This window comes from Halichoerus grypus, chromosome 11 (assembly GCF_964656455.1).
Source record: "Halichoerus grypus chromosome 11, mHalGry1.hap1.1, whole genome shotgun sequence".
Taxonomy (NCBI): Eukaryota; Metazoa; Chordata; class Mammalia; order Carnivora; family Phocidae; genus Halichoerus; species Halichoerus grypus.
Window position 1 is genome coordinate 98326088 of NC_135722.1, and position 24828 is coordinate 98350915.

At 54.3% G+C, this 24828-nt stretch overlaps 1 protein-coding gene across 2 annotated transcripts; it reads left to right on the top strand.

Annotated features, from left to right (window-relative positions):
- The first annotated feature begins 13 nt into the window (after nt 1–13).
- On the top strand, nt 14–24824 carry PCSK7 (proprotein convertase subtilisin/kexin type 7). 2 transcript variants are annotated; one of them, XM_036104486.2, is made up of 17 exons: nt 18–158; nt 1689–1808; nt 2284–2763; nt 3416–3550; nt 4154–4319; nt 5500–5590; nt 6386–6440; nt 6929–7067; nt 7906–8006; nt 10583–10750; nt 11445–11552; nt 11989–12091; nt 21078–21234; nt 21796–21890; nt 22690–22783; nt 22977–23094; nt 23395–24824. In XM_036104486.2, the coding sequence occupies exons 3-17, from the start codon at nt 2296–2298 to the stop codon at nt 23758–23760; spliced, it is 2364 nt and encodes a 787-aa protein (XP_035960379.1). In that variant the 5' UTR covers nt 18–158; nt 1689–1808; nt 2284–2295; the 3' UTR covers nt 23761–24824. The 2 variants fall into 2 exon arrangements, 1 of the variants encoding a protein (XP_035960379.1); XR_004921068.2 differs by lacking the exons at nt 22977–23094; nt 23395–24824 and adding an exon at nt 22102–22183 and having other exon boundaries at nt 14–158.
- Nucleotides 24825–24828: the final 4 nt, after the last annotated feature.

The window sequence follows — 24828 nt, forward strand, 5'->3', positions numbered from 1 at the left end:
TAGCGCCGGTTGCTCCGGGCCGCTCATCCGGGCCGGGGCCCCGCCGCTGATTGGCTGCGCCGCCGGGCGGAAGTGATGCTACTGTCACTGGCTCCCCGGGCTCCCGGGAAGCCGCGAGTTTCCGCAGGGAGGCGGCGGCGGCAGCTGCGGCCGGGCCGGTGAGTTGGGAACTCGGTGGGGGCGGGGCAGGGGCAGCCCGAGTGGCCCAGAGCCGGGGGCGGGGGGGCGCGGGCCCCTGAGGACTAGGGGGCCGCACGGAGGGCGCCCTCAGCCCCGGCGTGGGGGAGCCCCGGAGACGGGACACTGGGGTCACGGATCCCAGGGTAGTAGGGGTCCCTCTGAGAGGAAGGACACGGTGCACGGGCCAGTCGAGGCCGGGGAGAGGTAAGTCAATGAAACTGACCTGGGACGCAACCTGGTTTCTAGGAACCTGGTGTAGAGGCTTCGAGGAGGGCAGTCTCTTGGGACAGGCTCTTCCCAGGACTCAGGGCTGCCCATATTCTTTTCTCCCTTGGCACCTGAGAGCCGTAAAGATACGCACAGCAGTTGGGTGAGGTTGTGATCGCTTTCAGAGAGTATTTAAGGTTCCTTTCCCAGAAACCTCGGGTGGGAATGGGAGACGGTCCTGCTCTGCCAGAGGGAGAGGAGGAAGTGGTGGTCTGGTTTCTCTTCTCTTCCAGAAATGTAGTGGGAGCTAGGGCACTTGAAGGGGATTGCCTAGGTGGGGCATTATCTGGCTGTCTCGCAAGATGTTGTTTTACTTGGTGAGGTCAGGGAAAGGCCTCTGAGTATGTTGGGACAGTGGAGGCTACTGGAGGATGGGGAGGAATTTGAGAGGGAATGTGCCCGGGAGCCTAAGGAGATGTGGAATGCAGTTTTTTGGAGGGAAAAGTCAGGTGACCTAAGTTCTCTTCTCCCTTTCCAAAGAGACTTCAGTAAAAGACCTATTTTTCTATCACGTTTTAAGTTGGATCCCTTTGGGTGTGTGTGGGTACAAAGCCTTGCCTCGGGGTGACACAAGCACAGAGCAGATGACTCTAAAGGAGCCCAGTTGCCAATAGGTACACACACGTTCTGCTGTCACCTCACCTGTCCCTGGAACCACAGTTGCCCACCAGTTCTAAATCTGGCCCTTCTGAAATCAAACCATGGGTGCCAGTCCCAGTTTAGAGCCTGAGCCCTCACTTGCAAGCCACCCAGCCAAGCTCATGCCTAAGGAGAGCCAAGTTTAGTGCTGCTTTCCAACTCTCCCATCATTTCTTCCTTCCCCTTGCCCACTTGCTTTTTAGGCCTGTTCAATTTTGTTTGCATTCTCAGGTTTTCACCATTTCCTCTGCTTCCTACCTACTCTTACTTCCCTGGCATCTGTCAGAGATACAGAAATCAGGAAGTTAGGTCCACCTCGACTTCTAGGAAATAGGACTGTCTGCTTCTCGAGGAGGGTGTCTGGGCAACAGTTCAAGCCCTCTTCTGGGCCTCTGGGGAACACAGAAAAGAGGGTGGCATGATGGTTCGGATGAGAAGTAGGGTTTCTCTGCCAGTCTACAACCCATTTGAGATCCCTGGAAATGACACTTGATCATTGGCCACTTCCCGTGGTCACAGGTCATGGCTAGCCTCTGCTGGCTCCACTGGGTTTGGGATGACACCATTTCTTCTTTTCTTTTTTCTTTCCTTGGGACCCACAGGTCTGCAGTCTGTGCTCAGAGCCAGCATTCCTCGGTGAAAGGGATGCCTTTTCTCCATTTGCACAAAATGAGCGTGAGGTGGTTAGCCAGACCAGGAGCTCAGCCTCACACAGAGTCCAGGTAGGACTGGGGCACCCTTGTGGAGAGTCGGCCCCGAGGACACCTGGGCTGAGATGTCAGCTGGGGGGAAGATTGATGTCTGCTCAAAATAAGGGAGGAAGGTCTCTTCTAAAGAACAGTCATGATTCTGCCAGTAATCTACTGAAGAGCAATAGGACTTTTGAGCCCTTTTCAGAGCAACAGTGGCAAAGAGCAACATGGTGCCTGTTAGCAGTTGGACATCCTGCCCGATTATCTGGTGAGATGGTGATTGCCATCCTGCCGTGGATGTATCCACTGGAGTTAGTACCGGCCCACACCCCACCGACGGGCTTATCCCTGTTGCTCAGGAATAAATGTGAATAAAAAGAGAGGATCAACTGTTTAAAAATGTAAACGGAGTGGATTGGGGGTTTCTAGGTGTCATACGTGGGTGGCTCGGTGTCCCTGCAGATTCCCCGCAGGGGTCTCTGATGTCCTTCCTGTTTGTCTGCAGCCTACTGCTCTGATGCCGAAGGGGAGGCAGAAAGTGCCACACTTGGATGCCCCCCTGGGCCTCCCCGCCTGCCTCTGGCTGGAGTTGGCCGGCCTCTTCTTGCTGGTTCCCTGGGTCATGGGCCTGGCAGGGACGCATGGGCCTGGAGCGCAGGGCCCAGGGGGGCTAAGCTGGGCCGTGCACCTGGACAGCCTGGAAGGCGAGGGGCCGGAAGAGACCCTGGAGCAGAAGGCAGATGCCCTGGCCCGGGCAGCGGGGCTGCTGAATGCTGGGCGCATCGGGGAGCTCCAGGGGTACTACCTCCTCGTCCAGCCGGCCGGGCAGCAGCAGGAGCTGCCGGCGGAGGCCGTCCGGCGGCGGGCGGAGACTGTGTTAGCCGGGCACGAAGCTGTGCACTGGCACTCGGAGCAGAGGCTGCTCAAGCGGGCCAAGCGCAGCGTCCACTTCAATGACCCCAAGTACCCGCAGCAGTGGCACCTGGTAAGCCCGACCCTGCCGTCTTCGACTCCCAGGCGGAGAAGTTTGGGGTGCTCTGTTCTCTAGAGGGCTTTTGTATTACTCTCCCGTGGCCCCCGTCCTTTGCCTGAGGACACATTTCTGTTGGCTTCGGTGGCGTGTTTTGCCCTCGGGCTCCACCTTCCCTGTGCTCGCTTCTGGAGAGCCAGTGGACTGCAGAAGTGAGGGGGTGGGTGCTGGGGCGAGGCTGCCCGGGCTCAGATCCAGCTCCGTCACTTACGTGAAGATCGTAAGAGTATATACCTGGTGGAGTTCTGGCTAGGAGAAGGGAATTCATATATGTGTGCCTCACACTTGGTGAACACTTGGTACCACATGGTGTTATGTAATGTCCATAGGTTATACATCATACGGCCTAATAATTGTATCCTCCAACCCTTGTCCTTGCCACCATTTCACTTGTATCACCGGTGAATGATGCCAGGCCTTCTGGAGAGCGAGGTGGTGGCAAAGCCTCCCTTGTCCCTCTGTCCCCACCTAGACCTGTTGGTCTACAGCCACTGCCCGGCCCTTTGGTGGTGGCCGAGCTAGCTCTGACTTATCTGTCTGTGAGCTTTGTCGTGTCACTGGGCTCCCAAGGCTCTGGAAATAGCTCCTGACCCCGTGTCTCCTACAGAATAACCGGCGGAGCCCCGGCAGGGACATCAACGTGACAGGTGTGTGGGAACGCAATGTCACAGGGCGAGGGGTGACCGTGGTGGTGGTGGATGACGGAGTGGAGCACACCATCCAGGACATCGCACCCAACTACGTGAGTGGCCCCGGGACGCCCCCCTCCGACTCCCGCGTCTTACCGCCTTCTTGATACGGCCCCAGTCTGGCCCCCTTTCTTACAGGTCCCCTGGCCACCCAAAAGGGCCTGGGAGGTGGGATGGTGTTCTTCGTCCTCCCCTCTCCCCCAGCCAGCATTCCAGTCTAGTAGTTAAGACCAGGAAGAGGACTCCAGGTGGCACTTTTCCTGGTTCTGGTTGCTGCTCCCCGCCCTGGGCAGTAAGGAGTGGCCCCTGGAGGCAATTTCCCTCTCCCCAAGAGTTCTGAGCACCTTCCTCTTCCAAAGCCTGGTCTTTAGGTAGCTCTAAGTCTCTTTTATCCTGGGCTTCCCAAGCCACGGAGCCATCTCCTGGACCTGTTTCTATAATGGACAAGAGAGAAGTTTGCTGAGGCCTGTGGCACTTCTCCGTTTTGCCCCATGTGTCCTGTTCTCATGTCTGCAGCCTGAGAGAGAGAGACGGGCCTGTTGCGCTGGCTGGGAGCCCCAAAGTCCTAGGTTCCCCCAGGTCTCCTCTCTCCCTGGACTCCAGGACCTAACCCGTTACAATCTGTGAATGACCACATGTCCCCCCCAATGTTTCAGAGCCCTGAGGGCAGCTATGACCTCAACTCCAACGACCCTGACCCTATGCCACACCCGGATGTGGAGAATGGCAACCATCACGGCACGAGGTGTGCGGGAGAGATTGCCGCGGTGCCCAACAACAGCTTCTGTGCGGTTGGAGTGGCGTACGGGAGCCGCATAGCAGGTACCTTCCGCTCTAGCCTCGGTGGGCTTCTCCCGTGGTGATGGTCTTCACTCCCTGCCTGCCCCTCCCCCGAGCGCTGAACCCTGTTGATCCCACTCAACACACCTGGCATCGGGCAAAGGGTAAGCTTGTAATAGGTGTCTGTCGGACATATCAGTTCATTGATTTTGTTCAGTGCAGTGGTGTTTCAAACTTGTCGTTAGCCGCAAACCCTATTATATAAAACAGATAAAAGGCGGAATGGCCTTGATGTGGGACAGAGGCCTCAAGCCCCAACCACTCAGTCACTTCCCCCCTTTTTCTGATCGTGGTTACATCCCATCAAATGACCCAACTCACTGTAACAATAACTCCTTTTCCTTATCTAGGTTATACTTGTATTTTCGTAATTTCCCAAGTACCCTTTTACCTGCCTTTCTTCCTTGTTCCGGTCTGTCTGTGGAGACGCCCCTCCCATCTCCCAGCTCTCCAGCTCCCAGCCCTTCTGATGGTTGCTGTCTGCACTCCCTGCTTTCAGGAGAGCTGAGCAGCTCTGGCCCCCACTGGAGCTTGTTCTAAGGCTCTTTCTCTCAGTCTTTGTCCACCAAGGGAGAACGGGAAGGGCCTGAATGGGGGAGCCCTCCCCGACTGCTCAAAAGTGCGAGGAACCTGCAGACGGAACGGATTGGCTGTATTCCTCTTACTCTCCAGCAGAGGGCAGCAGCCCTCTCCATAAATGAGCTCCAGAGTGAGCCAGAAACTTCAGAGCCAGGTCCCTTCTGAAAGCTCCGTTTGTCCCTACGTGGCCACCAGGATGTGACCCACCCCATTTTAGAGGGTGAAATTAGGCATCCGTGGAGCAGTAATGGTAATGAGTACCATTTTTTGGACACCTTCTATGTGTCAAGCACCGCACCGGGGCTCTATGTGATTAAGGATGCAAATAAGGGAACCTTGGCTACCTACATTCTAGCCCAGGCCTCTTCCCACCAGCCCTCATGATCCTTAAAATCCAAGATTTAGCATTCTGTTAAAAAAAGAAGAAAAAAAACCATTCTGGTACATACACATGGTATAAAACCTCAAAGGTACCAGAGCGCTCAGAGGGAAAAGTAAGTCTCCACGTGTCGCTCGCCACCACTCAGCTCCCCGTCGGGGGGACCCGCGTGGTCGAGGAGCTGATGGGGCCCTCCCCGCCTAGGTATCCGGGTACTGGACGGGCCCCTCACGGACAGCATGGAGGCCGTGGCATTCAACAAGCACTACCAGATCAACGACATCTACAGCTGCAGGTATGGTAGAGCCGGGCACAGAGCCTCCGACGGCAGGGCAGCAGGTGCCGACCGGGGTCCTCCCGGCTTCAGCCCGCAAGTCCATCACTCTCCTCTCTCCAGACCCCCGGCTGCTGGGTGCTCAGTCGTACGCCCCACATCACCCCAGTCATCGGGTCCCCAAATGACGAGTACGCCGGTCTGGCCCGTGTTCGCCTGTTTCACGAGCTCAGCAGGGCTCCTCCCCCACCACAGCCCAGCCGAATGCCCAGCACCGGTTCCCGCCACCCTACACACGTGAACGCACCCGCAGCCTCGGGTTCTGGCGATGGTTGGGGAGCGGCACCGGTGGCACCCCAACCAGCAACCCCCTAAATGCATGACATCATCCACAGGATACATTTCGCTTACCCAGGAACTTACACAGATGGAGTACTTCCTTTGTGGGTGCTCTGCCATCAAGCCTTGTCTGAGATCCCTAGATCAGGAGATGGGTGGCCTCCTGTCCCTCTCTACCAATATGTATTGTCTCCTGCTCCCTAGAACCTGAGAAAGGATTTTTAGGGGCAGGTGAAAGTAGTCCTAAACTGGGAACGTTTCTAAGGAAACAAAGAACCTTGTCACATACTTCTGTTTTCCACTCTGGAGTGAGGGCTGGATCTTTGCACCCTGTGTCTTTAATCATGGGGGGCCTGAACTGGAATGCTTGGGAGGACAGGAAGAGCTCAGGCAGGGGTGTGGTCAGTTGGGACTGGGAGGCCTGGCTGGGCCACCATAGTGGGGCTCTGGCTCTTCCCTCTGTGTATTTCTCAACAGCTGGGGACCCGATGATGATGGGAAGACAGTGGATGGCCCCCATCAGCTTGGAAAGGTAACTGAGCTGCATGAAGATTGCGAGACCCGGGACACCCTCTTCATTCAGGTCCCAGAACTACTGCAAGTCTCTCCCTTTCCCACCCTACCCCCATTTGTGGTGCCAGACTCATGGCATCCAGCCCTACCGCCTCCTTTTGGGCGAGTCCTCCTAACCTGGAGGTGGGGGAGCGTGGGGGACACCAGTTCTTAGAGAAATGGAACAGTGCCTTGAGTTGTTTCCCTGTGATTTTGTGCCCCGCCCCCACCCCCCCACCCCCCCATCACTGGCCCCACCGGATCTGATAAGCAGCGAACTCACATCAAACACTTGCTCAACTCACAGCTCCCTCCCCTTCTTGTTTCCATCTTTAAATCTCTCTCCCCGTTGCCCCAGTGCCTTTGGGCTTTTTTCCCCTTTTCTTTCTAGAAGGGGAGGAGGCTACTGGTATGGATGGTGGAGGTCTTTGAGTTCCTCAGCTGACGTAGGACCTTTTTGCTCCTCAGGCTGCCTTGCAACATGGGGTGATTGCTGGCCGCCGGGGCTTTGGGAGCATCTTTGTGGTGGCCAGCGGCAACGGGGGCCAGCACAACGACAACTGCAACTATGATGGCTACGCCAACTCCATCTACACCGTCACCATAGGTAGTGGCCTGGCGGGTCTGTGTGCGTGAGAGCACGTGTGTGCTGCTGCGTGGTGAGGGGCTCTGTGCTGGTGTGCGTGGGACTCCATGGCGAACGGGTTGTGTGGTAGAAGGCTCACCTCTTGGGGTGTGTGTGTGTGTCCCTCAGTGGGGAGGGGGGAGGGTTGTGTATTTTGGGCGTGCCCTGGCTTCCATGGTGTCTGGCTGTATGAGCACGATCTCTTCCCGGTCATAGTTAAGGAGGGACTAGCCCTGCTTCGGAGCATCTCAGGGCCCTCCTTCGATGTCACCATACCCCGGGAACACTTTCAGCCCATCATCTGGCAGGCCTCCGCTCCAGCCTCTCTTCCCACGGGCCACTTGCCTCCTGCTTGAAGCCCTCCCTGACCCCCACTAGTCTGAATCAAATGCCTCGCACCTGTGCCCCCCACCACAGCATCTGCTGCCCCAGTTGATTTACTTACCCTACTTCCTTCCTGACTTGGCTCCTTGAGATCAAGACTGTGGCCTTTTCCGTGTGGCCCTGATGCCTCTCACAGTGTGGGACCCACAGTAGATCATTAATAAGTGAATAAATGTGGAGGAAGATGAATGTGTGAACAGATGAGTAGCTATAGAGTGGAACCCCCCCCCCCCGTTTTACATGGAGCCTACTGAAAGAATGGTGTTAGGGCCCAGAATCCCCTCTGCCATTTGAGGTTGCCTCTTCAGGTGAGGAGTGCGTGCCCGCTGAGGCATTTGGGCCACAGAGATCATTTTTTAAACTCAGCACAGCCTCCCAGATGACAACTCTGATATCATCAGGCCCCTAGCTCTCATTTCCCCTACTCTGTCCCCAGGCGCTGTGGATGAGGAGGGACGGATGCCTTTCTATGCCGAGGAGTGTGCCTCCATGCTGGCGGTCACCTTCAGTGGTGGGGACAAGATGCTCCGGAGCATCGTGAGTGCCTCCTGGGCCCTGCACTCCCTGCCCCTGTCCCACAAGACATCTCTCAGGCAGCACGGCCATATTTCTCTGGGTCCATGCTTCCCCGACCCGCCCCTCCAATTCCTCCCCCTTCCCTAGCAGATCTGGGTCTCAGGGGGTATGCCACTGTTGGGTAATCAGAGCTGAGGACCCTAAACAAACCTGCACATGGTTTTTACCTTTAACATTTTAACTTATATATTTTGTTATTGGTACTAGTACGCATCACATTGATTAAAGAACTCTTTTGAAATGTCTTCCTTTGGTAGAACTTGGGCTTTGGCTGTTTCCTGTGGGCTTAGGAAAAAAATCTTCATTCCATTGCTCTTTAGCCCTTACGTAAACACTGTGAGCTCTGGTCACGTTCCCCATCGGGAGTAAAGCCAGTGGTTGTCTTCATGGAATGGGCAGGAAAAGGAGTCTGGGAAATGCGTCTGTCAGCCTAAGAAACAGTTCTTTCCTTGGAGCTAGAATTGGAGCCATATCTAACAAGGGATTGGAGCAGGGGAGTGGAGCTTCTCACGCTGGGGAACCTTTTAAAGAATTCAGGGTCTGATGCCCACACCCAGCTGGCTTAGCTCCATCCCACCAGGCTCAGGCCAGGTCTCTGGCTTGGGACCCCAGAGCTCCCTGCCTGTCCCTGCTGACCCGAAGAGAGTGATATGGGGATAGGAGCTCCAGGGAAAAGCTGGGCTGGAGCCTGGGGTTGTCCCCATACCTAGTGGCCTAGGTATGGATGTCTCTCTGGGGCCATTGGGAATCAGGCCGCTTTGTCCTCCTGCTGGGTCACATTCATTCTCCAAAACTGATATTCTGTTTTGCCAATAAGTGACTTCTGGCCAACACACAGTTCCAAGGCCCTGGGCCTGTGGCCCTCAGCCTCCCCTGCCCAGAGAGAAAGAAAAAGGTAGTGGGCTAAAGGGAACATGTCAGAGGGGCTTTGCCCAGCAGTCAGGGGTCAGGTTCAAGGGCACCGCACCTCCCCCCCCCCCCCAGGCCAGGCTGGGTGAGGAGGAAGAGCAGGAGCAAACTATGCACTTGGTGCCCTGGCAGAAACTGGGGGACCCACTCACCAGGAAGGCCTCCCCTAGCATGGCTGTGACTGGTGCTCAGCAGTGCCTGGCTGTTCTCCTAACTCCCCTCCCCCTCATACCCCACCCCCCACCTTCCACCTTCCCTCTGAACTGTAACTGGTCCAGAAATGAAAAGAGAGTTTGTTTAGCCAAGCTCCCAACTTTTGGATGTCCTTGCCTTGGAAACCGCCTGTTGCCAGGGTCTGTTCAGTGGCCAGCTGTGTGGGGCAGCGGTCTTCCTGGGGGCAGGGCATGAGCATGTGCTGTCCCCCCGCGGGGTGCCTGGGGCGCTCCCCTGGACTTTCCTAGGGCTGCCCGGGGCTCCCGCCGCCGTTGGCATGTTCACCGCCCTCACAGCCACACACGAGACTATCCCCGTGACGCTGTTTCCTTAACAGGAAAAACCCCATCTGCTCCCTGGCACAGACCAGCCTTCCCAGTCTCATTGAGACTACAACTTGGAGGGTTTTTTCCTTTTTCTTCTGGGAGAGCACGGTGTCGGAGTGAAAATTACATCTCTTGGCAACTGCTCTAACAGCTGGGAGGGAAGCAGTGAGTACAACGGAGAAAGGGCAGTTCTTGGCAGAAGTTAGCACCCTGGTATCTGACCCAAAGAGAAGCCTGGAAGAAAAAAATTCTCTAGTCTTAACATTGGCACCATGGCCTAGATCCAAAGAGCCACATCATGGAGCAGATTTAGGCAAACCCTTTGTGGGTCCAGGGTTGATAAAGAGAACTTGAGGCCATCTCTCCCCTCGAGGTAACTCTCCTTCCCCACCCCCACCCCCACTGTCACCTCCCACCTCAGAACCACAGGTAGAGAAGGGGGGCTCATGGGAACCACACTGAGGCACCAGGCCCAGAGCGGTGAGGCAGTTTGGGCCAGGGCGGGCAGGCCGTGTAGACATGAAGCCCACGCTGAGCTCACGGGGTGGGCAAGGACACAGTTTCCTCTCCCTGGGAACACACTCCCTTTGTTCCCACTGATGTCACTCCAGCCCCTGTCGCTGAGCTGCCAAGTTGGATTTCCTTGAATGGTGCCGTCACTGTTGTCCCAGCTCCAGCTGGGGCCCGGGAGCTCCCCTGGCCACTTCCTCTGTCTAGCATGGCTGCGGGGCTTGGAGGGTTGGGGTGGGGAATTTGGGAAACCGTTACAGAGGAGCAGGAATCGGGAAAACTGTCCTCTGCGCATAAGGCGTCTCCCACGGCTCCATCTCCCTTCTGCCCACAACCAGACCCTCCTAAGTAGCTCTTTAGTCTTTATTCATCTTTTCTCAGTTCTCCAGAGCTTGTCCGGTGGGGCCTCGAAGGATTAAGGGTCTCCTTGGTCCTGACCCGCTAGCGGGCCTCCCTCTGGTCAGCTTCAGCTCTCACAAAGGAAGGGCCCACCTGACAGGCTTACTCTGAGCGCGCGTCCCCCCCCCCTGCGCAGCCCCTGGGAACTCCGTGTCTAACCCCGCCCCCCCCACTTCCCAGGTGACCACTGACTGGGACCTTCAGAAGGGCACGGGCTGCACGGAGGGCCACACGGGGACGTCCGCCGCAGCGCCCCTGGCGGCGGGCATGGTAGCCCTGATGCTGCAGGTGCGGCCCTGCCTCACGTGGCGGGACGTCCAGCACATCATCGTCTTCACAGCCACCCAGGTGAGACCCTAGCAGCCTTCCGCCCGCTTCTGCTTCCGCGGACTTGCAGGGCGCGGGAGGCTTCAGGCTCCCCCGAAAGTGTGGTGCCAGCTGCTTCTCAGAGCTGCCCATGTACAGAATGGGGGTGGGCGCCCCGTCCAGATCGCAGGCCTGAACTCATTCTTGCCTGTTCTGCCTGAGCCCTTTCACCTGCAGAGGGGTACGCTGGGCCCCCTTACTCCGGGGGCTGGTGACATCATGGGGCTTTGACCTTTCGTCCCAGCTCTCCTTGGGGAACCCGTTCCTCGCGGCCTTAGTGGGAGAGAGTGGCCTGGGTCGGCCAGCAGGGCCAGCGAGGAAGCCAGAGTTACGTGGTTGACCTTAGGGTTGACCTTGAACGATGTGTGGATCCGCTGTAAATGTATTTTCTTTTCCTTAAGATTTTCTCAATAACATTTTCTTTTCTCCAGCTGACTTTACTGTAAGAATACAATATATAATAGATGTAACATACAAAATCTGTGTTTATTAGCTGTTTGTGTTCTCAGGAAAGCTTCTGGTCAGCAGTAGGCTATTAGTAGTTAAGGTTTGGGGAGTTAAGAGTTACGCATGGATTTTCCACTGTGGGAGGAGGGGGTTAGCGCCCCTTGAACTTGTCCGAGGGTCACGTGTACTTGGGAATCCGAGAGACTAAGCGGGACCTCTGTTCCCTCAGTACGAGGACCGCCGCGCCGATTGGGTCACCAACGAGGCTGGCTTCAGCCACAGCCACCAGCACGGATTTGGCCTGCTCAATGCCTGGAGACTCGTTAACGCTGCCAAGGTGAACGGGTGTTGGCAGGGCAGGGACCCCTGCATGGAGTGACCGAGGGAGGGGGCCAAATGCCTAAAACCTTGCCTGGCACGTCATAGGTACTTAATAAATGTTCTTCATTTCGTTTACCCTCATGCCAGCTGATACCCATTTTTCAAACGGAGAAGCAGGCTCAACATTCTCACTGAAGTTTCTGAACTGTTGGTAGAGAGTGTAGCTTGGGGCTGGCAGGGTGCTCTGGGTCTCCTCCTGCACCCTGGATCCAGCCGCTCGCTCTGGTTCCGTGTTTCGGTGCCGTGGGGAGCACTCCCGGGTGTCAGCAGGAGCCTCGGGAGTGAAAGGAGGTGATGAGAGGAAAGATAAGAACAGCTGGGCCCTAAGGGGCGAGTGGATGAGTGTGTGTGGTCCGTCTTGTTCATTCACCACCACCCCTTTCCTTTAATAGATCTGGACCTCTGTCCCTTACTTAGCTTCCTATGTCAGCCCTGTGTTAAAAGAGAACAAGGCTATCCCGCTGTCCCCCCACTCACTGGAGGTCCTGTGGAATGGTAAGTAGCCAGCAGAAGGGGTTAATCTCGGGCCTGAGGTTTGGGGCGGGGTGCCTGGGAAGTCAAACTCCTAGTCCCTGCCCGATTCTACCCCCTTCCTTTAGGAGCTGAGCTCCAGCCAGACCTGTGGAGTTTTCTTTGACCATTTTAGGACATGTTGCTGCTTCTGACTTGGCTGGCCCCCTGGCTGCTTAAATAAGACCTTTCTCCTGAGTTACTAGTAGTGGAAGGAGCTGCTGAGCAACCGGTTAGAAGGGCAGGAGGGGGGAGGAGTGGCCCTGGGACTTGAGCAGACGAGGCAGGACTTGAACTACGCTGCTTTGACTCCCATGCCAGGAACTTGCCAGGCAATCCTCTTCAGCCCAGTGGCCTTTGGATGAAGTAAATGAATCTCGTCCTTTGACTCTCCGGCTTGGGTGATACAGAAGTTGGGTGGGGTGTTTCGGGGCGGGACAGGAGGATGCGGACGTCTCCCTGGGGCGCAGTTGTCTGTCTTCTGCCCCCGCCTCCGTCACACCCAGGGTCAGTGGGATTGTGTGAAGTGCTTCGGGTCAGAGATGGGGTTTGCGTCGAGCACCGAGGTCGGACCCCTTCCCAGAGAAGAGGGAAGCCGCATGGGGATGCTTGGGCCTCTGTCAGCAGATTCCCCCGAGTTCCTGTGTGAGAGTTTCCCTACTCCCAGCTCTGAGGGGGGTTTTTCTTTTTTTTTTTCCCTTGAAGAATTTTGCCAGGCAGAGTTATTTGCTTATTTTTTGTGAAGATTGAAGCATGCCATGTTTTGGGCCCAAATTAGAACTCCGTGCTCACTTACCCTGGTTTGCTCCTAGAAAGTGATGAAACCAGAGCAAGAACAGAGGAGGAATGGCCAAAGAAGGGAGCCCAGAGGGAGGGGCAAGGACAGCTTCCCTCGGGTGGAGGTCTCCCTGAGAAGGGTTCCGTTGTCTCCCTCCCTAACCATGGCCAGCACTTGCCCAGCTTCCCTCTACGTGGAAGGAAATCCATGGGCCCGGTTCATCGCGTTTTCCGTAAAAGGAATGCTATCTTGGAAGGGGCATCAGCCAAGGCAGAGAAGTGCAGGAACATTCCTGGGAATGCAGTTCAGTTGGAACCCCTGGGCTTTGCACTGATGGGTCTTGGAGATGGCGTGCCTTTTAACTGGGACCTCTCACCCAGGACTCCCCCTCTGTCCTTTAAGTAACAAAGTAATGCATAGGCGCACTTGTCAAATGGGAGTTGACTTAGAAGAGGGTTGGGGGCCTTTGCAGCCTCATCATCCTCTGCTTCCCACTGACCAGGGAACATTGCCCCAGCACGTGACAGACCTTCCCAGCAACCGCTTATTTGTCACTGGGAAGCACAAAAGCAAGGACACGTTGTCCTGCGCCGAGGAGAGTGGGAAATGGGGTAGTGGGAAGAGAGGGTGAAGCAAAAGAAGGCGTAGGCCCAGAGTTTTCTAGTGTGGAGGGCAGGAGGTAGGACGGCTGTGAGTTTCTGAGCTCAGCAAAGGTGCCTTCCCCTCTGTTGGGACTCCGCTTAGCCCCCAAGCAGACAGGACGGAAAGTACAAGCTTGTGGGCACGCTTGGACGCCGAAGGGAGTCTGGTTAATACAGATACGCCCCTGTGACCAAGCTTTGGTCTCTTCTCCCAAGACCTGGGTGAATCGGTGTCTGAGGGCCCAAAGTGAACTTTTTGTCAGGTGCAGGGAGCTGAACGTCGCTGAGAGAACAGAGGGGGTGCAGTACTGCTAAGACTCCAGAGCAGTGGTGTCCCACAGAACTTTCCACAGCGATGGAAATGTTCTCTATCTGTGCTGCTCAATTCAGAGGCCACTGGCCGCATGAGGCTATTCAACACTTAAAATGTGGCTAATGTGAGTGAGGAGCTAAGTTTTAATTGTATTATATTTAAATTTGAATAAATAACCACGCGTGGCCTGTGGCTGCCGGACTGGGCAGTGCAGTGCTGGAGCCAGACGGGGGATGAGGGCGGAACAGGGGTGGGGGCCCCTTGGTTCCTTTAGATCTGACTCTGGGTCTGAAATCTCCACCAGAGGGTAGGAGGGACAGTGGGGTTTGGGAGGAGTGTCTAAAACACAAGAGAGTCTGCATGTATTCAGGAAATTTCCTTAAACCCCTTGCGCTTGCCCTTTCATCCTGTTTGCAGCCTGAGTGTAACTGGCTAAGCCTCTGCGTAGGCAAGAGTCCCGTTCCTTCGCTTACACCTCCCCCGTCACCCACCCTCTCGGTCTCCACTGACTCTTCCTTCTGCCGTCACACATCCTCGGTTCACCTACCGGGAAACAACTGAAAGTCCCTGGCGGCCTTTAACCTGGAACCCTTAAAAGGGAATGAACTAAAGCTACTGCTCACTGTTATCACCCCCTCTCTCTACCACTGAAGACTCGGTTCATTGCTCACAGTGCCACGTTCCCTGGTCAGGCCCAGGGCCTAGTTCAGAGTTCACCTTTCTCGACCTTTCTGCAGCTCTGACCCTATTCATGGGGCCCTGGCAGCAGCCTCCACGACCTCCTCTGCTCCAGAGCCCTCTCCTGGCTTCTCCACCAAGGTCCTCGTGTCCTTTGTGAGCTCGGTCACCATTCCCAGACCGGGAGTGCCTCTTCAGACTCCGCCCTGGTTCTCTCTCCTCCCTTGCGTGTCTCCCTCCGTCATGCAGCAGTTTTCACGACTTCAGCTACCACCTCTCCACAAGTGATTCTTAGCTCGCAGTCTCTTCCTCTGATCCCTCACAGTGGGAGGGATAGAGATTATAGCTTCCGCAACATCAGGAGCAAAGGAAGCCCCAGGACCTTCTGGCCAAGGGGTGAGAGTCGAAAAAGACCCTGACTTACCAAAGGCCAAATAAGAATATTAAGATGATCATCATCAAAATGACTTGAATGCTTTTTACAAACCAAGCACTATTCTGAGTATTCCTTCATTTAATGTGGTACCTCACTTGGTTCTAGCGGCCCCATATGCACGGTCACCTGAGTCTCTGTCCGCACCAATAAGAAGGGCATGTAGCATACCCCCTCACACATCCTAACATAGACGGGCTCTCGCAGGGCTCTTTCTGGATTCCATTCTATTCCATAATGTTCTGGAACATGGCATTGACTCTCCGTGAGCCCTTTGTCTGCCACGTTAATGCCCTCCTCCAGCCATGCCACCACTATCTCCCTGCAGCTTTCTATGCCCACGCCACCGTGCGCTGTTGGGTATGCCACCAACACGTGGCCCATCACATATACATTGCAGATTTCATCGTCACCCTTCAAAAGCCAGCTTGCTTTCCAGGTTTCTCCCATTTTCCATCAGAGTCATTGCCATTCCCTAGACTCACACGCTTGAAGCTCTGGAGTTGTCAGCCCCTCTCAGCCCCTCTGTATCCCTTGCTTCTCCCCAGGTCTTCCCGTGTCCATTCCCCTGCAATGGAGTCTCTCACATATTTCTCTGAAATGTCTCTCGATTGATTCACTCATTCATTCTGCTAATGCGAGACCTACCTCATTCCAGGCACTGTATTAAGTTCTGGGGATTCAGAGATAAGACAGGATTCCTGCCCTCAGAAGCTCACAGTCTGGTAGGCGGAAGGCAGCCCGTCTGCGGTAGAGATGACACGGGTGTCAGAGACGGCTCCCACCCAGGGAAGACAGGAGGGCTCTCGGAGAAGCCAGGGACTGACCTGAGCTGGGGGAAGAGGGGAGGAGAGGGACATCCAGACAGCAGGGGCCACACATGCAGAGTCGACAGAGCTTCGGGGAACCTCGAGTCGTGTGGTATGTCTGGGGCAGGGGTGTGAGGGGCAGGGCCAGATAGAACTGCAGGGACCTGACCTGGAAGTCTGTGTGTGCGGAGCCTTCGAGATAAGTTGTCACCAATTGCTGGTAGGGAAGGGTGAAGGAGAGCAGTCCCTTGTCTTTTAGAGCTGTATACTCAGTCTCTGCTGATAAGATAACAGGGTGCCTGGGGATGCCTTCACACCACTCTGGGAAGGGGAAGAACTGGGGACCATTGATGAAACAAGATTGGCCATATATTGATAATTATCGGAGTTAGGTGTTGAGAACATCTGTTCCATTTTTTATATATGCCTGGAATTTTCTGTAGTAAGAATGTATATATATGAATGTATATATAAATATATATGAGCATTTATATTTTTTAATATATAAAAAGATTTCTAAGTTTTTGAGCTTGAGCAACTGTCTAGTTAGTATTGTCATCAAATGAGATGAAAAACCCAGGCCAAAGAACAGATCTGGGCAAGGGCTGGGGAGTATGAAGGACGAAGGCCTGGAATTTGGCTCTGCTGTTTGCAGCTTCTTGGGGCAACATCTAAAGGTTATATCCAGAAAGTGGTTGATGAAATAAGTTCAAAGGTCTAGACTGGTGGCAATGATTTGGCAGTCACCAGCGTAAAAAGAGAAGAAAAGGCCTGGGGAAGAGTGAGGTCCCCAGGGTTGGTGGGCTGACAAAGGAGAAAAGGATAAAAGAGGACCTGGGACACAGACTACATTAAAGGCGTGGACCAAGGAAAGCCGCTTCCGAAGGAAAACAGGAGCGATGAGATGGGCCGGTGGGGGTGGGGGGTAGGAGGAAGTCAGGAGGATGGTATCGTGGGAATTTGGGGTTGTCTCAGTGAGAGAGGGCAAGGAGACAAGGACGGAAGGGGCGGCCCAGGGTTTGCCGCACAGGCCCCTGGTGCCCTCGAGAACTGTTTCTGGGTACTCACAGGGGCAAAAGCTCCATCGTACCTGGTTGAATAATTCATGGAGGCAGGAGAAGATTTCTGGTTAAAGATGGCAAATTGTTATGTTCTTTTATTTCCTCTTTCTCCCAAAACCTCACCAAAATAAGAATAAAGGAATAAAAATCGTATAAGCACAAGGACAAAGAGAATGGGAGAGAGACCTCAGCAAATGAGAGATTTCTTCACATTTTTGGAAGATGAAAAATGAATGGAGAAGTGAGCAGGGCTGAGGAAATTGCATACCAAATGCCTGCAAGGATGATACTAAGAAATAAGCCCCTTCATGCCACACAGTGCCAATGGCCTCAGGACTTGGAAGTCCCATGTGTTCCAGGAGACAGAGATGAGGTATGAGGTGGAAAATAGGGATCGGTGAAAAGGTAGATGCCAGGGCACCTTCTCCCATCCTTGGCAGCCAGGTGATGTCCCTTCCCTATGCCAATGCCAGCAGGAGTTGGGAAGTTTATTCTCCAGGGACAGGGAGTGTCCTGGGAGAGGGGGACCCTCCCCTCCAAGCCAGCTGCCCAGATCCCAAGGCTCTGGCAGCCAGGAGATCGGTGGCTCCTCTCTGGAGCAATGGAAGGACCCCTCATCGAAAGACTTGGAGATACGGATATGGAGGGCTTCTCCATGAACCAGTCAGGTGCCAGGCCAACGAACTTTAGGGAAGCCTACCAGTATAAAACTCCACCCATGCTTAGAGCTTCCAACTGGCTCTAAGCTAATAGGGATCACTGGCAATTGAGGGAAAAAAAATTTTTTTAAAAATATTTATTTATTTGACAGAGAGAGACACAGCGAGAGAGGGAACACAAGCAGGGGGAGTGGGAGAGGGAGAACCAGGCTTCCCATGGAGCAGGGAGCCCAATGTGGGGCTCGATCCCAGGACCCTGGGATCATGACCTGAGTCGAAGGCAGACACTTAACAACTGAGCCACCCAGGCGCCCTGGAAAAAAAAAAAATTTTTTTTCAGGCTAATAGGGATCACTAGCCATTTGAAAAAAAAAAACAAAAAACCTCCAAATCCTGAGGATGATTGTTTTCAGTCGCTAAAACTCAGCTGAACTGATTATCCTGGGATATGGGATAAGTATGGGGAGGGATATATGGGAAAGTAGAATAAGGATACTTTCAGACATTGTCTGAAACTGCTGGGAAAGGCAGCTGTTCTACAAGGAAGGATAAACCAAGGGAAGGAGAGGATGGGGGAGAAAAAGAGGGAGTGTGGACAGAGAGGAGACAGAGCCCAAGGCAGGAGAGGAATGTCCCAACCCAGGGGCAGCGGATAGGAACAGGAGACAGGGAGCCAGAGATGGAGTCTCCAGGGGAAAGTGGCACTGAGAGAGCTTCTGATCTGTTTGTTCATTTGAAGAAAGAGTATTCAGAGAGGTTATGCAGTTTGGGAAGAATGAGTAATGGGGGACATGAGTTGAAATAAACCAAAAAACAGGGCAATTATTAACGCCAGAGGGGACATCAGCAAATTGTTCAGAAAATGAAATACAATCATTATATACTACTTGGCTAAATTCCATATGATATTTATAGCGTCATAGTAAGGAAACAAAAGATTAACTAAAAGTGGTGATGTAATTATTTTGAGAGGATGGAGGGGAGGGCAGGGTAGGAAGAAGGTCTGGGTGTGGTGTTAAATCCTCATCTGCTGTAACTAGAAGTCGATAAATAATGTCTGAAACTGATAAACCATGAAATAGTCACACATGCCTATTATTTGGAAACATGAAGGTAGATCCCAGAAGGAAACAACCAAAAGCAATAAGAAGTCTTTGCTTCTGGGGAGTGGCTCACAAAGATGGTGAGGAATGGGGTAGGAAATTGTTCTTTTACTTTTAAAACCATGTAGACTGTCTTGACAGGAAAAAACGTTAAGAATGAATGGGAGGGTAAGAAGTAGAGATAGTGAATGTAGACACCTTTTCCAAGGACTTTACCAGTAAAGGAAAAGTAATATCTGATACTTACATGGTCTTAATACTCAGTACTGTACTAAGTACTTTATGTGTACGAACTAATATAATCCTCCTATCAACCCTACAAAGTAGGTACTGTTACTATCCAAGTTTTCTAGATAAGGAATCAGTTCTCCGAGCTAGGACAGGGCAGACTGGGATTTGAACCCAGTCTGGATGGCTCCAGAGCCCACGTTCTTCACACCAGTGGGCAGAAGAAAGTGAAGAGTTGAGAAAGGCTTTATTTGTTTTTGTTTTTCATCTGTGGTAGGAAAGACGTAAGCAAGAAGATCCAGCCAAGAAGATGGCTAATGGGGCTGGTCCGATGTTGGACTCTTGCCAACCAGTTACTGTGAAAGGAAAAAACAAAGGAGCCTGGGAGAGTAAACAAGAGGATGTTGGAGAGCTGAGCTGTGGGATCTTAGACGCTAGGAAAAGAGGAGCTGGATGGCACTCAAGGAAATGAAGGAAGGGATCAAGAAGGGTGTGGGGAACGCGGAGAGACAGGATGTCCTTGTTTTCAGAGAAGGTGGGGCATGGGCTTTGAAGACTTGCCAGATGGAATGAAAGGCCATTCACTCGTGCACACATCTGTGCCCAGAGAGAGGTCAAGATTATTTCCCAACATGTTATCAGGAAGTGGGGGAGCTTCTTTGCTGTCGTTTTTGCTCAGCTACTCTCCTGATTGGCCGTCAGTTAATTTGCATTGTTATCTGATGAAACCCACAATGAGAGTTTCTAAACCGTTCAGAAGTGAGGCAGTCCCGGGTAAGGACAAGGCCTGGGGTGTGGTCGTGGAAGTGGGTGCGGACGTGGGGTGGACCGAGGAGGTAAACAGTATGAGGTCACGACGACTCGGGACAGCAGCCCCCTGAGCACCTGAGCACCGAGGGGGGCCGGTGCGTTTCGGTGGCGAGCGCAGCGGAGGGGGCTGAGCAGGAGGCCAGCGGGCAGGGGGCCTCTGAAGGACGGAAGGTGGTGGCACAGACTCCTGCCCTTTGCTCCCCCTCCTTCCATCCTAGCTGTGCATGCTCTCCCTGGAAGGTGCAGGTGCTGGTCTCCGCCTCGCCCGTCGCAATGGATCCGTGGAGGAGGTGCTTTAGAAAGAATTGTTTCTCCTTGCCACCTAATTTTTTAATATTCCCCAATTGAGTCTTGCCCTTCAGTCGTTTGTGTTTTTCTTAAACTCTGTTTTGAAATACCTGTAGATTCGCAGGGAACTGCAAAGCAGTGCTCAGGGGAGTTTCACGCACCCTTCTCCCTGTGTGAATGTCTGAAACAATTCCAGTCCAGTGCCAAAACCAGTACAAGGACATTGCTATGGTCCATAAAGCATATTCAGATCTCACCTGCCAGACACGCACTCCTATTTGTACGAGTGTGTGTGTCCGGGTGGGGGCGGGGCTCCCTGTAGGTTTACCACACATGTAGCCTCGTGTATCCACCACTACAGCCAAGATCCAGAACACCCCAGCCTCACTAGACTCCATCATGTCACCCCTCTGTGGCCGTGCCCACGCCCTCGGCCCCATCCTGCGTGCCTGGCAGCCACTCATTTGGCATCCGTCTCCACGCTTGTGTCGTTCATGAGTATTACACAACGGAAGTCACGCTCTGTGTGTCCTTGTGAGGTGGGCTTCTTTTCATTCAGCATCATTTCCTCCAAGTGTATTCACTTGAGTAGTTTTTTAGAAATTTGTACTGCCTTCCGTATGAAACTCGTTCGTTCCCCACCCACATTTGGACTGTCTCCCCTCCTGGAACGTACCGCTGCTTACCAGCACTCTACTGGTCTGCGTTCATCTCCTTCTGCGGACGGTCTCCCTGCCCTGTGCCTAGAGCCTGTCTGTTCTAGCACCAGTTAGGTACTCCTCACACCATCTCGTTCTCCACTTGCAGGTAGAAGGCAGAGATCATGTCCAACTTACCTTTCTATCCCCAGCATCTAGTACAGTGCCTGAAATGCAGGAGGTACTCAGTAAATTATTTTTTGAATGAATGAATGGTGGAAGCTGCTCTGTTTGGTTCTTATATTGTGTCTTGAATATGTGATCTTCCCAATGAGACTCTAAACTAGCCTGTCAGCCCCTCGAAAGTGGCCACGACATCCCATTTACTTGCGCGCACTGGGTCCCAGTTAGGGCTGCATTAGGTGTGTGTATGTGGTTCGGTGAGTATGTGCCTTTGTGTGTGTGGGGAGGAAGTGAGGGCGTAAGTGTTGATGGGGCCGGTTTCCCAGCTGCCCAGCCTGACTCCCCACAGTCAGCAGGACGGACCTGGAGATGTCGGGGCTGAAGACGCTAGAGCATGTGGCAGTGACCGTCTCCATCACTCATCCACGACGCGGCAGCTTGGAACTGAAACTGTTTTGCCCCAGTGGCATGATGTCCCTTATCGGCGCCCCCCGCAGCATGGACTCGTACGTATGCCTGCCCGTGCCTTCTGAGCTTTTTTGGGCAACGCGGGCCTTTGCAAGGAAAGGATAGAGGGAAAGTGGGCGCCAGCACATCCTCAGCTGTCCTGGCACGGGCTGGCCGGGGCAGCGGGAAGCCGTTTCCTCCCTGCTTTGTAGAAGTCGCTTACAACGTGCTAAGCACTGCACTTTACTTTCTCTAATCCTTACAAGAATGATGCAGAGGAGACTTTACCCTCCTTTTACAAAAGAGGAAACAAGTCACAGAGCTAGTAAGTGCCTGAGGAAGTAACACTAAGCCTAGATCTCTCGAGCTCCCCGGCCTGTGCTCTCTCTACATTTGCTTTCCCCACTAGGACATGCTGACAGGAGTCCTTCATCTCATGGGATCCCTGGGGAAGGGACAGCGCTTGGGGACCCCTCGTGGCATGCTCCCCAGTGGCTGTAGCTCAGGCCACAACGGCTATGTTTTGATGGCTACTACAGTTAGGAAATCATGTTTGTGGGCAAAGGGTCGGTTTCCTGCCCCACGCCTTCCAGGTTTTCTACTCTTTTCTTCTCCCCCAGAGATCCCAATGGCTTCAATGATTGGACCTTCTCCACTGTGCGGTGCTGGGGGGAAAGAGCAAAGGGGACTTACAGACTCGTGATCAGGGATGTAGGTAAGCCTGCCTGCCCTTCCGTCTGGTCCCTCTGGAGCTCAGAGTCCCCGCAGAAACCATCCCATGGAGGAGACATAGGGTTGCCATTGGACCGACAGGGTAGATGCCAAGAAATACACCCCATCTAAAATATGGGCGCTGAAATCTAAAATTGTTCATTGATACCACCTCTCATATTCCTTGGAGAAGTGACTGATCCATTTTTCCTCAGGATAGCAACAAAAATTCCTTGTTGAAACCACATTTCAAGTCCTTTCACATATAACCATCCTTCGACCAGCCCTGGTAGGCAGGTAAGGGCAGGACTAATTTTCACCATTTTTTTGTTTTTGTTTTCTGTTTTTTGTTTTTTGTTTTTTTTTAAACTGAGGCCCACCCAGAGGTCTGAAGTGACTGGTGCAAGGTCATACAATATTCCAGTGAGAAGACTGGAAACCGAACCCAACTCTCCTGGCTTCCAGCCAAGTTAGGTATTCACTAGACTGCTGGTTTTCAGACCTTTCTTTAATTTAGTAGAAGGACATTTTTTTTTCCAAGCAAAATCCCAGCTGAAACCCTAAAATATGGAAGAGAGAAAGGCAGAACGTCTTTGCTTCGGAGTCACACCTTTCAGCCTCCCCGTCTCCATCCCTGAGGCCCCCCCCCCGCGAGGCACATCTGCAGAACCCCGGGGCCGCGGGACACAGACCACTGCGGCGGCAGAGCGTGCGGTCGAGTGCCCCCCGGCGGCGGGGCGGGCGGGGCTGTTTGCGCGGCGGCGGAGGGGCGGGGCTCACGACTGCCCGGCTTGCTGCTCTAGGAGACGAGCTGCTGCGGGCGGGCACCCTCCGGCAGTGGCAGCTGACCCTCTACGGCTCTGTGTGGAGTCCAGTGGACATCAGGGACAGGCAAAGGTGGGTGCCAGGCGCAGGTGCGGGGGGGGGGGGGGCAGCTCCTGGGGCCGGAAGAGGCCACGTAGGGAGTTCCACCTCCCTGGGAACCCGCAGCACGCCCGCCCCTTCTTGCTGTGGGGCATCCTCCCTCTCCAGCTGTGAGGTGGGAGAACCAAGCTCAGGAGGGCGTCCTCATCTCTTTTGTTCTCCACAGACTGTTAGAAAGTGCCATGAGTGGAAAATACCTGCATGATGGCTTCACTCTGCCCTGCCCTCCCGGGCTGAAAATCCCCGAGGAGGACGGTTACACCATCACCCCTAACACCCTCAAGGTGCGAGGGCCCAGCCTCCAGCTCCAGGCGGGTGGGCAGGCAGGAGTGTCCTGGGGGATTTAGTCCTTGCTGGGGTACTCCAGGTGACTTGAGAAGTGGGGGGTTCGGAGGAGCTGGCCGGGTCCCCACTCGACTAGCTAGCTCTGAGAGGGCGCTCCTTGGGTGGGGGAGGCGAGTGCTTTGGGGTGGGAGAGGCAGTCCCTGGAAGGTGACAGACTTTCTGAGCTCATTGTTCTGGGTTGAGAAAAGCCACAGGCTTTGGGAAACCATCCCTAACTTGGGTGCTTGACTTTTCCCCAGACTCTGGTGCTGGTGGGCAGTTTTACCATCTTCTGGACCCTTTACTACATGCTGGAAATATACCTGAGCCAGAGGAATGTGGCCTCTCACCGAGTTTGTAGGAATGGACCCTGCCACTGGCCCCAACGAAGCCAAAAAGCCAGGGAGGAGGGGACAGAACTAGAATCGGTGCCACTTTACAACAGCAAGGATCCAGATGGAGTGGAGACAGAAAGTGAGGGCCCTCCCACCACCTCTGATCTCCTTGCCCCAGACCTGCTGGATCGAGGGGACTGGGGCCTGTCCCAGGACAGGAGTACCCTGAACTGCCCTCATCATCACCTAGCCCCAGACCTGTTGCAGGGGAAAGAGGAGCAGATTTGCTGACACAAGGCCCAACAGGCTCGACATGGGACAGGTTCTTCCTTCCCAAAGCCGGGGAAGCCTGGAAGGCTGCTCTGAAGTCCCAGGAGCTCTGGGGAGAAGGCAGCCCTGATGCTAACATCAGGAATCCACAGGCCGAAAGAGCACCCTCTGACTACGCTCAGGGAGGGCGAGGGCCTTCTTAAGGTGCAGTGACAGAGGAATCGTGCCGGAGAATAGTGTGGCCACGCCATTGGATCTTCCTCCGACTGAACAGGAGCTTCTGGTGAGAAGGTCTTGGACAAGGGCTCGGCCCCCCCCACTTGGGCAGGCCTGCCTCCTCATTTCTCCTGGGCAAGCTGGTGATGTGGGTCATAGGGACCCTCACCCATGCATGGGTGGGACAGGGCCTGCTATGGCCAGAAGAGCCTCTCCACAGAAACGTCACCGGGGTCCCTCGGGAAGAGGGCTTGGGTTGAAGGCTGGGAAGAGCCCGTGGATATATGCCTGTCCTTCTGAAGACCCAGGACCTAGAAACTGCAGTCTTCTCCTCTCCCTCCGCCCCCTTTCTGCCTCCGCCTGGAACCTCAGACCTACTGGTATGGCAGTAGCCCTCAGCCCAGCACACCCGCCCTGAAAGCAGCTGCCTCCCTGAGCCCTGATCAGAAGCCAACCTTGAACACACCCTGACTCCTTCACCATCGCCCCCCACCCTCCATCCTGAAGGATCGGTACGATGCTCCTGGCAAAGCCGCGGATGGGCGCGGCTCCCCAGGGCCTGCGCGGCTTCACTAGGTGGGTCTGCAGCAGGACTATGACAGGGGTCGGCCACTGCCACTCCAGCCCTGCGACCACCCTGTCTTCCTCTGCAAAGCGCTCAGGGAAATGGCCTTACCCGCCGGAGGCCAGCCGTCTGCCTGACCGGCTGGGACTCCTCCCGGCCTGGGCCTCCTCCCCTCTTCTGAGCTAGTTGGTTGATCTAAAAATTTTTTTTTTTAACGCTTAAGATTTGGGTTTCTCTTTTCACAGCAACATTTGGTTGAATGTTTTTCTGCACAGCTTTTCCAAAATAAAAACCTTCCACACAACTCT